At 49.2% G+C, this 14827-nt stretch overlaps 2 protein-coding genes across 2 annotated transcripts; one reads left to right on the top strand and one right to left on the bottom strand.

The window, feature by feature from the left end:
* Positions 1–8618: 8618 nt before the first annotated feature.
* On the bottom strand, positions 8619–9158 carry N7446_012081 (uncharacterized protein; the record flags this gene model as incomplete). The annotated part of the gene is made up of 3 exons (XM_058520823.1): positions 8619–8704; positions 8773–8922; positions 8978–9158. 3 exons carry the CDS (start codon positions 9156–9158, stop codon positions 8619–8621), a joined length of 417 nt encoding a protein of 138 aa, XP_058367109.1.
* A 3161-nt stretch (positions 9159–12319) lies between these two features.
* Positions 12320–13348, top strand: N7446_012080 (zinc finger MYND domain-containing protein; the record flags this gene model as incomplete). Its single annotated transcript, XM_058520822.1, has 1 exon — positions 12320–13348. The coding sequence occupies one exon, from the start codon at positions 12320–12322 to the stop codon at positions 13346–13348; it is 1029 nt and encodes a 342-aa protein (XP_058367108.1).
* Positions 13349–14827: the final 1479 nt, after the last annotated feature.

Below are 14827 nucleotides of genomic sequence, written 5' to 3'. Positions count from 1 at the left end.
GATCGCTTCGAATTCGAGTGTGGGAATATGAGGGAGCCTCCTGTTGTGAGACCCGAGTCAGCAAGTGTTGATCCAGTTGGACGAGGTGTTGTGCTTTACGTTGTTCATGGAGACTTCCCCGAGTGTATGGTTGAGACAGATGATCAATTAGGATCGTCATCATACCAGCTTACCAACTAGTTCACTGCCAATTCTGTTCTGCAATGCAGCCACCAACACGCCATGTTGTATCCAGGCTCGTCGCACTCTCCGGCTGTCGCTTCGAGAAGTTGCGCTGGATGAACCGACAAGTTCACAACACGGCAAAGGCGCATGACGAACCCGCCCATGACAAGAAATTGTACAGTCGTAAAGGGAGACCGCTTCCCATAGGCGGCGAGAGGCTGAGGCACTCAAGTCGTGTGAAAAGGCGGTGAGAAGGGGGAAGACGCGATGGCGCGTCGGCTCCTTGGTCTTATCTGAGTCGGCGGGAATAGGTAACTCGCCACGAGACCTTGCGCGGTTGGCGATGGGCTGCTCCTGCAACGGCATGAAGATGTCAGTAGTGTTCGTGTCTGGGGCACAGACTTGGCACAAATCATCGGACCCGACGCATCAAGAGCCGCGATATCCACTCACCTTACCATAGAGAACAAGGTTCTCGAGCTTATGCGTCCTGTTGTTGGCCCGCACCTTTGATTTGCAGTATTTCACATAGGACATGCTGCATGGTTTGATGTGGCAGGGCTAGAAATGGTGTGTAAGCCATGACCTTGCCCGGAGCACTGACGGCGCCGCTGGTTCGGACTCACATTAGGGCGCTGTCAACGGTTTCCTGTCCATCGTTAGCTTGTCGATCGGCAAGGCAATGCATGACTCACATGTTCTGAAAGACGACACGGGAAAGGGCACCGTGGCTGGTGTATATTGGATGGAATGCATGGATCTTTGTTTCGCATCGTCTTTGAAGTCAGTCTAGTCTCAGATAGGGTCGCGCTGAGACAGACTTACCTCGACCGCTCTTTTGCATCGATATATTCAGGAGCGGACAGTGGTCGGCTGCTATGGTGGACAGATGTTCGCATAGATACTTTGACTAGCTAACCAAATCTGCTTCTTGATCGGCTGGCATGAGTGACATAGTGGACCTGGTGGTCGTCGCGTCTCGCAAGCACTTTCTAGCTTGTCGGACCACGATGTAACTATAGATGTCAATACAGTGAAATTCCAGTAGGTCAAAGGGAAGAACTTATCAGGAATCGAAGACCTGTTTCGACTCTGCATAGCCAAGTTATGGTAATGGAGAACAAATTGCTGGGGGAAGAGGACGTATTTATAGGTTCTCGGCTCCTGTAGCACGCGGGCTCTACTAGAGAGCAAACGTTGAACACGATGTCTATCTTAAGTGAGGCCTGTTGCAACCCATGCCTTCATTCTACCGCAACTATTAGCAGCGAAATTCGTGGTGCGATCTTAGATGCTCATCGGGAAAACATGCTAAAGTCATGTTGAAAATGAGTCAAAGAGAGTCAGTCGGTTAAGAAACGTTGGGTCACTGTTGAATCTACGGTCTTAATATTGAGGCGACGGAAGCTGTTCATTCTTTGATCTTACCAAGAGCGCTCACATTTTCATCTAAGGAAGATGGAAATTTTCTTGCCTCGCTCGAGTGTTGATTGTCTGAACTGTGTGTGGTTCTGTTCGTCTAGGCTGCGGAAAGCGTCAGGCCACGGTCGTGCGCGGGCACGGGTACGTACTCGACCCGTCAACCCGTTGAAGCTTGGCCGTCCTTGTTGACGAGAGTCAACTTTTGAACTTGTGATCATGGTTGAGATGGATACCTTGTTTTTTCGATTTTCTTTTTCAATCCTCTAAGTTTTACTCTATTTACTTTTGGAATTTCTGAGCTCTCAAACGAATGTGGAAAATGCGTTGTGATTGAATATATATCTTTTGGACCGTTCATCACCGGAAGCCACTAATATGAGGCACATTCACCAGCCATCAACACCACGAGACTGATCACCAGCACCATCATTAAACGGACTGCTAACAGAGTGCTGAGATTGAAAAGCGATTGAAAAGCTGACTACGCTGATTAAATTTCATGGTGAAATGAGACTGAGTACCTAGCCACCGATGTCTTCTAGTCTATAAAACCTCCAAGAATTAGTGGACATACTATTGCCCAGATACTCGACTTTCCCCTGCGATCAAGATGGATGCCCTTAACAGCACGCCAGACCAGGAAAAAGAAGGAGAACAACAGCCCAGTGCATTGCCAATCGTTTCTGAAAAAGAGAATTCGCAGGAGGCTTCTGATAATGTCCCTCCACTGGTAAGTATGGCGGCTCAGCTTCCAATGCTCTTGCTGACCGTCGCAGCTCTCTCCCTCGCAACAGAAAGCAGAAACAAGACATACCTTGGCGACCGAGCCCTTTCAACCTATTTTGAAGGTGCTAGCAGACCTCGAACGCGACGATCCCAAGTTTGCCTTTCCAGCAGGTCGAATTGTCGGACTCTATCGACGCCTATGGGAGTCGTGCGTGTCCAAACACATCGATGGCCAGAAGCTAGAGCAGAGCAATCAGACCTTGAAGGAAGCTAGCAGACACCTGACTAAAGAGAGGGATGGACTTCAGCTGCGCCACGACAAGCAGCTGTCTCGGCTGCGCTTCTTTGAGCAGGCACTGGAATCATCTCGGGGTCGATTGACTAGGATCCTCGATGACTGGGATCACCCTTGCAGACTCAACCTGGCAGGGCTGCCAGGCATAGCAAGAGAAGAGTGAAGGGTTGCATATTCATGATTACTTCTTCAACTTGGCAATAATATGACAACATTGTAATTGAGAGAGAATTGCCGCATGGAAAGTAGCTTACATCTGGAATAGCATAGGGTTCGTGGAATGTTCTGCGAATAATCCCTCATGTTCTAGTGTCGCTTTTATTACCCCAATATATTATAAACAAAAAAACTACGGATCCAGTGACAATGTGGGCAGTGTAGCTAGCGGAGAAAGTGTCGATTAACTCGGCCGTCCCGCATTGCATCACGACAGCTACCCGAAGTAGATGTCGCCAGCTCTTCCAGACCACCAAACCTTCTCCCCGGAGACCGCTTCAGCAATCTTTGCGGAGTGTTGGCATCTTCCATTCTGCTTCGAATGGCCCCCTGGATGCAATCGTTCCTTGTTATATGCAGGGATTTTGCCAAACTGAAGTACGTCAGTCTCGGATTGACCACAAGTGCATTAACAATCGAGGAATGCCCGCCCCTGACCGCCAACATCAATGGATCCTCAGAACATTGATTCCTGAGGTTCACATCAATCCGATTATGGCTTAGTAGTGCCTGGACCATCTCCAATTCACCACAAGCGGCGGCAATGCAGAGAGCAGTGTCGTGAGTTGCGATCGTGCTTTCGTTGATGTTAAGACGTGCGTCTTGCTGCACCAAGAGTCTTACCACATCGAGATGGCCATGTGCAACCGCTCGACAAATGGGCGGATCTATTACATCCATTCCATTGATCTCCACGCCCTGCACACTTAACAGACAAGCAAGCGTGTTCATGCGTCCGTGATATGCGGCCACGGAGAATGGAGAGTGGCCTCCAACACAGAGATTCAGACTGATCCCTGGCACCGCAAGCAGCCGTCGTAGGAGCACGGTATCCAACCTGGCCGCGGCGTGGTGGAGAGATGTAGACAGCATCTCGAAACTCCCGCGGCCTCCAACAAAATTGACGTTGATGTCTTTCTCGGCCAACAGCCTTTCGGTTATCTCGTCGCATGAGGAGTAAGTCGACAGCCAAAGTGGCGTATTGCCATTTTTGTCTTTGCAGTTCACGTTGGCACGGGGATGACTTAGGAGCAAATTGACCATTTCCAGGCGCTTGTTTCGAATGGCGAGGTGGAGCGGCGTATAACCATTCCGGTTCTGGATGTCCAAACTCGGGCCCTTTTGTCCGAGAAGCCGTTTGACAACATCTACTGACCCATAGGCCACTGCTTGCTGAAGAGGTAGCTCAGCCTCTTGTGATGATTTGGTACCAAGAAACACCTTGGCCATCGGATCGTTTGAAAAAATCATTTCCATCACGGGTCTATTGAAGCGACATGCCCAGTCCCATGGCGAGTGGCCCGAATCGTCCTGTAGATCAGGGTCGCTGCCACTAGAAAGTAGCAGATGCACGAATCCTATTCTGCCTGCGAAGACTGCTAGGTGGAGCGCCGTTCGGCCGTGTTTGTGCTTGACGTCCACCTGGACGTTGGGTTGTTCTAGAACGCGCTTGACGGTGGAAAAAGTTCCGTAGTGGATGGCATACCACAGGGCGCTCTCCCGCGCTTGATTTTGAACGTTGACGCCTAGGTCTCCACGACTGAGCAAGAGGTCCCGCACAGCAGCGGAAGAGTATTTGAGCGCCCTCATTAAAGGAGTTTTGCCTCGGTAAAATGCATTGATGTTGGCGTTGCGCTGGAGCAAAGCCTCCGCAAGACCAATGTTGTCGTATTTGACGGCCAAGTGCAAAAGATTGCTGTTCTGAAATTTGATGTTGTATTTCCAGATGCTGGGCTGCAGTTTAAAATCAAAGTCTTTGCATGATTTTGCGAGGGCAAATAATGCACTACCGTCCAAATACGACACAATCCACAGCAAAAGCTCGTTGGGCAAGTCTCTGATGTTTGGCTGTAATGTATTAGCTCATCGGTAAACTCCGTAAGAACGAATTGAACAGACCATGATTGGACAGCGGATTGAGCTAACGAAATGTAGATGGGGGTGAGGTGAGAGTTGTGAAAGTAGGATATCGGAGGCCTTTATATACTCACCTCAGCTAAATTCCGTGGTCAGCTAGGATTCTAGTCTGTCACTTCGCTGAAAGGTGCGTAGCAATCACACGGCAGCATCAAAGCCTTGACAACAATGTTCAGGCGGAGTTGGAGAATCTCTGGAGTCTAGCTCCTGGGAACGCCAAAACTGTTCCTGGTACTGTGTCGATGGCCTGGGAACCGATTCTATCTCTACGTACCCGGATCTTGCATCTAGCGCCATAAGAACAAATCACAACCTATCGCGCACTTCGAAATTCATAGGCACCCAGAATTTAACCCGGTATTTGTCGACTTTGCTGCTCACCGCAGTAGCCAGTCTGTTCGCCAATGCATGTCCCCGCGATGGATAGTCAAACGTGCAGCTGATTGCAGCAGTGGTCTGGAATGATATCCCTTCTTGCAGGCTACTGATTGGCCGTATAGTGGCGCATACTGCGTGCGAATGCATTCTCCAACGTACCGACTGTTTCAAGGAAGTGTCCCATGCCAGCCACGCAGCCATGTAGGTAAGGAGCCCACGCGATGGCATATAAAGCTGGCGAGGGAACGCTGCGGTGATTGCCAACACCACCACAATCCGAATCATTTTCTGCCTTTAACGACCACCTCAATAACTACCATGCTGCCTTGGAATCCGTTTCTTGTTTGCGAGATAGAGGTCAGCCCCAATGGCGGTCCTGGCTCTTGTTGCGGGACGACGAAAAAAGGCGAGCCGTGCAAAAACTCGATCAAAGTTGAAGACACCAAGGTCGGCCATCAAAAGTTGACCACTCTCGCCAGAGAGCCATTTGACTTGTCATCGTTGCAGTCGAAGCTCTGTGACGTCGCCAGAGACTTCCTCTGCGCGAGATGGCACCGGCAACGGCAGGCCGACCAAGTTGGCCAGCAGTGGTATGAAGCCGCCGTCCGCAACCAGGCGCGAGTACCACACGGCTCCAGAATGGCTTCTCCATCAGTTGTTGTACATCCAGGCCAGCGTCAGACATCGTCAGCCTCCAGGCGACGCCCTGCATCAGACAACACTGGCCCGTCACCTCCTCACAGGCTCAGACAAAACCCGCCGGTGCGGCTTTCAACCAACCCCGAGCCAGTGCAGCCATTCAATCCGTTTGTGACTTCTGCAATGCTGCGGACGAACAGTGTTCCATGGCGCGTTTCGCCAACCCGACCAGCCATCCTCTCATCGGCAACTAATATCCGGGCGGGTGTCCAAGACTTGACGCTGCAGAGTCTCAGGCCGAGCCAAGCGGTCGACAGCATCTACTGTGTGTTCTGCCAGACCGAGGATGAACACCATGCGGACGAGAGCGTAATTCTACACTGCGGTCAGTGCACATCGCTCTGTCATCTGTCGTGCGCCGAAGAATGGTTGGAAAAGCGAGATACAGGGTTTGGCACGTCATGCTGTGTGTGGTAAGTGTGGATGACCTTATTTCTGAGACGACCAAGATACTGATGACCGCAGCCGAAACGAAGGTGCCCTAGATGCCTTGATTCGCCCTTTACCAATCACCTCATCGGATGCCGAAACATATTCCGTCCTCGCAGCAAGTGAATCATCTCCCGATGGTGGGCCCCGTCGCTCAGCCAGACTAGCAGGAACTTATCTACCGCGACAACCTTCCACCGCTGCACCGCTTCGCCGATCGGCACGACTCAATTCCACTCAGCGTAGATGATCACAGGTTACAGCCGTTATAGCCGTGATATACAATTTTGAAGCAAATTAGCAAGAAATGAAATACCGATGGTTAAACTCAGAAGGACAACGCGACCGTTTCATCTCGTAAGTGCTGGACACCAATACACCATAGCCAGTAGCTATTGACTGCTTCGGTGATTCCGAAAATGTCTGAGCTCGAAACTATAGTGGTAGATAAAAGTTCTGTTCTCATGATACCTAACAGCGGTGACCAAAGAAACAGAGGATACATCTCAGTGGAGCCGTGTCGCGTGAAGGCGGGGATTGTTGGCAGAAAAGCCACAGGCAAGAGACTGACAAACTCTCGTGCCTGTTAACTAACTCTGGGAACCAATATGTTGGCCCTGGGAACCTCAAAAGCATTTCTAGGAGCTGTTTATCCCTTAGGAACCTCAATTTAGCTCCTGGGGCTATTCTTAGTTTCTAGGAAAATGAGATCTAGCTGTCAGAGATCGAGCATATATAGTAGCTTGGGTGTTTGGTCGCTGACCAAACATTGTGCCTTTTTGGCCAGATGGCGTAGTGGTAAACCCAAGCATCCATGAACCGTCACACTAGCCCTGGGATCTACACTTTACGTTCCTGACTGAATACGAAACTGGCTCTGGGAGCTGTGGAGCCCCTGGGAGCTTACTTTAGGGTCCTAGAGTCACTATCTTGCTTTCCGAGATCGCTGAAAGCCCTCACAAAACACCTTCACCGGACCTGCGCAAAATCCTGCGTCATTCGGTCACTCCTAGAAGGCCAAATCATCGCTCCAGGAATCAAGCAAATCGTCAACAGGAACGCGGCTTTGATTCCCCGAGGTGGGGATACCAGACCCCAGAAGCCACATCGGGTTTCCTGGGGGCTACGTGGCTCCTAGAGGATGTTTCTTTGCTCCCAGAAACGTCTCAGAGGCTTCCGGGAGCAAGAGAACTCCCAGGGTCAAGAGATAAGTTCCTAGCACCAATGAAACCATCTACAGGGGCGTGACCTGTTTCTTAATGGTGATGAAGAAAATGTGCATGTTTGTATCTGGATACCGCTATGGATATCTAGTTGCTGGTTATACGGACAGAGACAGAAAGTGTGCATAAAACATGGAAAGTTTTATCTAAGTTCCGGCGTTGAAGGCCATATAAAAATGACTTCGGACCAAAGTACCCCTAGAGAGAATAATTTTCGCTTTATTCGGGAGGCAGAACTCCAATGGGATGACGCCTGTTTGAGCACCACTTTACGTGCGGGTGAGAAGTCGAACACCACTGCAGGGAGTTGCATACAACCCAACCCCAACTTGCAATCTCAAGCACGGTTGCTCCATCGACATAGCTTCTTACTCCCAACAGGGCGATCTGTTGTATGTGATTCCTCGGTCCAAGTGATAAGAAAGGAAATTGAAAGACTAAACAATGCGCTAGGACAAGCAGGCAATCGCTCCAAGCAAACCATGCGAATTCGGAAATGATTCTGGCAGATTCTCAAGGTAACAAGATACCTCTTGAGTCTGCCATTGGTATTTGCATTACCCGTGCTCCCGTGATCGGCGAGCTGTTTGTCGTCGAGCTCGAAGACCGTCGGAAAACTCAAGAAGTGTCATATTATATGTATGTTCAATCCCTGGGACGACAATATAACGCACAAACTAACCCGTAACATCAAAGGGCGTATTCAATCACTATGGCCCAGTCTTCCGAAAATGGGAAGTCCCTTATTTGCTTTTCGTCGGATTGGGACAAGGTCTCGAATACTATCATATCGATGGAAGTCTTCTAGAGAAGCGCCCAAATTGGGAAATAAAGCATAGCTACAATACAGGCTATTACTACTCCCCGACTGAAATCATAGAACTTTATGCAGAATCGAATCACAACTTACGAATCAGCATGAGTCCATCAGAACACCCGTTCCACTTGGCTCAATTGCATTTCTGTCCTCTTCTTTTTCTTATGTGGCCTCAATACATATAATGTTCAAAAAGGAAATGAAACCAGACATTGAAAAACATAACTAATAGAAAGCCAAAATTCCATGCACCTGCAAAGTAGTGAAGGGTATGTTTGGTACATCCCGAGAGTTGCACTTGTTCTTCATATTTCCTCAATCCGCGGAACAATCAGAAGAAGGTGCGGTCTGGGAGGTAGTCAAGGATGACTCCGACATTGATGACGAAGACCTCGGTGTCGTCAAAGCGGAGGACGCCTTGGTGGAAGATCCCGAGTCAGAAGCAATACATCGGCTGCCATGCTTGAGTCCGTTGTCTAATGTACATGACGACATTTCTCCCTGGTGATTGGAGAAGGTGACTACCCCCGTATCCTTCACCTGAATCCATGCAGCTGACGAATTGTCTTCCGTGCCACAAGCCTCCACCCCGTGCACAGGGTAGCGATGGGTATGGTCTCCGACTTCGTTCACCGCTGCGAGATTGTTAGTAACTCTTTTTGCTGACTCTTATGCCAGAAGTCCACTTACTTGAGCATTTTTCTCCCTCAAGCTGGCCAAAGAATGCTGAAGATCCCGTGCAGCCATGGTTGTCATAGGACCATATCGCGCATTGACCATCAATATCAATGATCTCAAGGGTGCCGCCGAGAGATCCGCTTGCATAGGCACATTCAACATCAACTTCTCCAAAAAGAAACAAACGCTTCATAATTGGTAATGCAGCTCACCAATGTCACCGCTCTGGTTCTTGGCTCCTCACCTCCTCCGGCCTTGCCGCTCCTCCTTCTTGGGTCAAGCCTGCCACTATCCAGCTCGCCAACGAACAATCTGGTGCCAGTGCCAACTTTCCTTTCCCCGTTGATGGCGTGAAGCGCCCTGTTCAGGAGCTCTGGGGCCACACTGCAGTTGCACAAGAAGGCCTTGTCTTCGCCTCAAGTGCCATGCTTACTGATTTCCAGCAGACCACAGTTTGCGAGCTCACCGAAGATCCAGGTCTAGATGTCAGCATGAACGCTGAGAAAACATACACTTCTTTCGGGGGAGGCGTCAAGGACCTCTGCTCTACCTATGTGGTGTGCAAGTGCGAGTGCATGTGAAAATTCAATTCTAAAACAAGCTTCTGGATAGGAAGAAGGGCTTGGCGATTGATTTTTATCTTTAACAAGTCTGGCGGAATAGTAGGTACAGCTGTTTACGTGCGCTAATCGGTACAGTATGCGAATGTCATCTTGAACAAGTTCTGCTGCGTTTTGTCTCTTGAACGAAATAAGTTCTCATGTCCCCTGCAAGTTCAAGCTTATTAGGGGTGCGGAGAAAAACTAAGTTCCTCTATTCGTATTCGAAGTTATTCAAGCTGTCAACAAAAGAGGGTCGCAATCTTACTAGTGCGCCCGAGGAAGTGACTACAGGTCAGTACACCTAGGCACGTGATCGTATGCAAACACCCTCAAACAAAATTTCACTATCTGTCGGTATAAATGACCGGAGCTAGGTTGTTCCACTCCGGAGCATGTTCATTGCCAGTGTTGTTAGTCATGATGCCCATAAATTGTGTGTACGAAGGGGTAGTAAACAATTCAGACCTTTTGCCATTTTCCATTGGATGACCTGCTATTACGGGTACCGCTGATTCCGACATATACACTTATGACTAATGCGTGCACTCGGAGCATCCATTTTTCTGATCTCACGCAGTATTCGTAAGGTAACTAAGTTAACGTTAACGTATTCGGTAAGCGAGCCGGCCATGTAAGCCAGCCGGCCACCTAGCGCGAAACGCGTCAATTAATTAGACCTTTCTTCTTCAACCACCCACCATGCCACCAATTCGTACTCGATCCTCTCGAAATTTAATCGAGCAAGAAGGCAGGCTCTTATTAGCTATTCAGGCTATTAAGAAACAAGAAATATCTTCTGTTCGTGAAGCAGCGCGCTGTTTTAACGTACCTCGTACAACTCTTCAAGACCGACTACGCGGCCACCAAACACGCACCGAAACTCGCGCTAACAGCCATAAACTAACAGCAATTGAAGAGGAATCGCTTCAAAAATGGATCATCTCTCTTGATGACCGTGGAGCAGCGCCTCGGCCATCTACTGTACGAGAAACTGCGAATCTTCTTCTCGCGGCGCGGGGAACTATACCAGTTCAAACAGTCGGCGAGAAATGGGTTTATAACTTCGTAAAAAGGCATCCCGACCTTTCAACCCGATTCTCGAGGCAATATAACTATGAGCGCGCAAAATGCGAAGACCCTAAAATCATTCGTGAATGGTTTTCTCTCGTCCAAAAAACGATCCTTTCGTACGGTATCGATTCCGACGATATCTATAACTTTGACGAGACCGGTTTTGCAATGGGCTTAATTGCGACCGCGAAGGTTATTACGAGAAAGGAATACTACGGTCGGCGAGCACTTTTACAGCCCGGAAATCGCGCGTGGGTGACTACAATTGAATGTATAAACGCGTCGGGGTGGGCGCTTCCTCCGTGCGTGATTTTTAAGGGCAAAGTCTTCGTCGAGTCTTGGTTCGACGGCCTTCCGGACGATTAGCGCCTCGAGGTTAGTCCGAACGGGTGGACTTCCGATGAAATTGGACTTCGGTGGCTCGAAAAGCTCTTTATTCCGTCTACTTCTTCGCGTACGAAGGGGAAGTATAGACTTTTAATACTCGACGGCCACGGGAGTCATTTAACCCCGAAATTCGACGAAATTTGCGGAAAAAATGATATTATCCCAATTTGTATGCCTCCGCATTCGTCTCACCTTTTACAGCCTCTCGATATCGGCTGTTTTGCGGTGTTAAAACGGTCTTACGGTCGGCTTATCGAATCGAAAACGCGTGCTAGAATCAACTACGTCGATAAATTAGACTTCCTCGAAGAATACCCTCTCGCCCGAATCGAGGCATTTAAACCAGAGACTATTAAGAATAGCTTCGCCGCCGCCGGTTTAGTGCCTTACGACCCCGATCGAGTGATCTCGAAGCTTAATATATGCCTTCGAACCCCGACCCCCCTCCGAGCCGAGGGAGCGAATCGAGCCGTAATTTCACCCCAAAAACACCTTTTACCGAGAAACAACTACGTCGGCAAGCTTCTCTAATTAAAGCTTTACTTCGTACAAGATCGCGAAGTCCACCGAGCCCGTCAGATCGCGCTTTAAATCAGCTTATCAAAGGCTGCCAGCTTGCAATGCATAACGCTATCTTACTAGCGAAGGAAAATAAGGAATTACGGGCCGAAAACGAGAAAAAAAAGAGAAAACGGACTCGGTCTACTAGGCAGATATCTCGAGAACAAGGCCTATCAGTTTCAGAGGCTCTCGAGCTTATTCAGGTGGAAGAACCAGTAATTAAAGCGCCAATACCCCGTCAGCCAAGACCGCCTCCGGCACCTTTACAGCCGCGTACGAGGGCCTTACCGAAGTGTGGAGCATGTGGAATTGAGGGTCATAAGAGAAATGCCTGTCCTAATAGACCTCGATTTTAGCTTATTGAATTTAATGGCGTTTTGGTTGAAATAAATGCATTTAAAATTAATAGATCGGGTTGGGTGGCCGGCTGGCTTACATGGCCGGCTCGCTTACCGAATACGTTATGCTTGACAGTTCATTTCTGCCTGTAGAATATGGCACTGACATGTGGGGCCCGGTCCTCCTTTGGGCACCCAACTCAGATAAGTCTCCCCCTATTTTTGACTGCGAAGCAACCGGTCCCCCATCAACGAGAAATGGCGTCTTACAGCCTCATTCAGTCTTTTTAACACCGAAGGAAGACGTCACTATATCCATCTCTCTGGCTTTGGGGCCTTCTGTTTATAGAGATTCGTACGTTACACGTTCATTTCCCTCATTCTCCGTCGCAGTAATGCTATCCAAAGTACTCCCTTCCGGCTGTGGCGTCTGTGGTCAACACAAGGGTCTTCTTCGATGCTCTGGGTGCAAGGTGCTGCTATACTGCGGCCGCGATCACCAAGCAGCTGATCGCCCGTCACACAAATCTGCTTGCAGCACCGTCCGAAGATCTCGCGTCACTATGGTGGAAGAAGAGCAGGCCCTGCACAACCACCCAGGAGACTTCATGATGCCCGAAGACCCTTTCACCAATGGTGTCGGACATTTCTGGGGCTTATTCGAAACCCGTGATTATATGCGAGCTCGGTTTGCACTCGTCGAAGCAATGGCCAAAATCAACAGTGCTGAGTCTGTTGAGGCGCAGCTTGGCCATCTCATAGATATGTTGCGTCTGTGCCGAGGTGATAACATGGGTGTGCGGGATCTCGTGCCTGCACTGATGCTGCGACTTAACAAGGACCAAGAATGTTATGACTTTATCAAGTGGTGGGTCGTCGTGAGTGAGAATCCACATTACGACTGGGGAGACACCTCTCTGCCATACCTCGATATCAAAAATGCCGATGTGTTAGAGCCTGTTGATCGTTTCTGTGGCCAGTTCCATGCTCTCAGCCACTTTTCTACCCTGACGCTCTTGAAAATTAAGCTGCTCCTTGACCTCACGAGGTTGGAACAGTCATATTCCAGTCTGGGTACCATCGTTCCTCGTGAGATCCTTGATATAATTCAGTCGTCGGTGCCCCACAGCCCCGCTGTGCGTGCCAAACACGATATCATGAATGGTGGATGTGATACCCGCACCACCATGATACAGAGGTTGAAGGCGCAGGTCGATACCTTATATAAGGAAGTCCACCGGGCAAATAAATTTTTTTGGCTCGCCCTCATCAATCCAAGCAATCATTTGATGGGGCGCCCCATGGCATACTCACCTGGGAGCGTGGAGGAAACACAAATAAATTTACATTACAACTACGATGTGTGGATTGAGACTACTGGTGCCATTGATTTCATCAAGGCAAAAGTTCATGGTGATATTTAATCGGGTATCTGTGCGCCATTGGTACAGTATGATCGAAGCGTGTGATGAATCAATTTAAGTAGAACTTGGGGGCCTGTGAAATTGACGCCTAAATTGACCGCTTCTGAGGCTATATAAGTTATGGCCGGCTTGCTACCGCACCTCCAGTACCATCACTATTTCAGGCACTGTTGTGATATGAAACCCGGCAGCATTGGAAACAATTCCAACACTGCGGAATCATCGCGTCTAATTAGTCAACAATCTGCAACGTTAACATGTGTGCGGCAGTGCGTATTGGCTTACTCCTGCTGCACTGATTTGGAGACACATTTTGTCCCCCTAAACCGCTACGCCGGATTTAGCTTATTCAGAATTGACTTCACTTGGCACATTCCAGAACCGAAAAATTGCATAACGTTACTTTCTTTTAAAAGAGGTTCCCTGATTTTAAGGGCCTGTAACTCGACTTTTTTAGTTAAAGCGTAATTTTTCGCGAGATATGTGGCGGAGAGACGATTAAACAAGCTCTGTCGGCTTTAACTATTAGGAACTGTAATTCGTATCAGGGTTTTGCGCTTTGACGTGCCCGGTCGTTCGCTATGGATAGGACCAGCAGGTGTTTTTTATCTCGGTGGTTCGCCTCGTTCGCTCCAATTGGTGCCCAGGCGGAGGGCAGCGAGATTTTTGGATTCGCTGAACCACGACTGATCTTTTCACGAGGTTCCAGCGTTCCAGCATTACAAAGGCTTCTGGAAAGCTTGTCAACTTTGCACTAGGAAAAGGGAAGGTCGGCTGCTGGCGTTTCACCTCCTCTCTCGCCCTGAAGGGCTCTGACAACGGCGACAAGCTCAAGCAGAGCCCGCCGCTAAGTACGTCTCACCAGCCCCAAATTTCTCCGTATCTGGGATCTAGAGCAACTGGAATGGAGGATGTATTTAGGATGAGCAGGAATACAACCATATGACAAAACCGAATGCCAGGACCTCTGCTGACAACCACTTTGTTCCTCAAACAGCTCTCAAGGCTGACGACATCCCCAAGCGTGGCAAGGAGAAGGTTCTGCAAGATCACAAGACCAGACTGCTGTGGGGTTTTATTATCTTTTTGTATCTGCCGTGCGCTGGACGATGAGAACGCCAAGAGACCTTGCTTATCTCCCGAGAGAGATCATTCTCCTCACGGCGGAGAATCTCAACCCTCGTGACCAATTACCACTCTTACACGCTGTTCCTGACCTCGTACGAGTCTTGACATTTCGACACACTTCTATTCAGGATGAAAAAGGGAACACAATCTTACACCTTCTCGCAGAAGAAGCTGAGGGCAGACTGAAAGAGCTGCTACTAGCGAAGAATAGTACTCAAGTGGACCCGAAGAACAAGAATGGTCAAACACCACTATCGTACGCAGCTGGATGCGGAGATGAAGAGGTGGTGAAGCTACTGGTTGAGCGAGATGATGTGGATGCGGACTCGGAGGATGATGATGGTCGGACGC

This window comes from Penicillium canescens (assembly GCF_028828765.1).
Source record: "Penicillium canescens strain IBT 15451 chromosome Unknown utg000009l_segment0_segment0, whole genome shotgun sequence".
NCBI classification, from domain to species: domain Eukaryota; kingdom Fungi; phylum Ascomycota; class Eurotiomycetes; order Eurotiales; family Aspergillaceae; genus Penicillium; species Penicillium canescens.
This window is presented reverse-complemented; position numbering and strand designations above follow the sequence as displayed.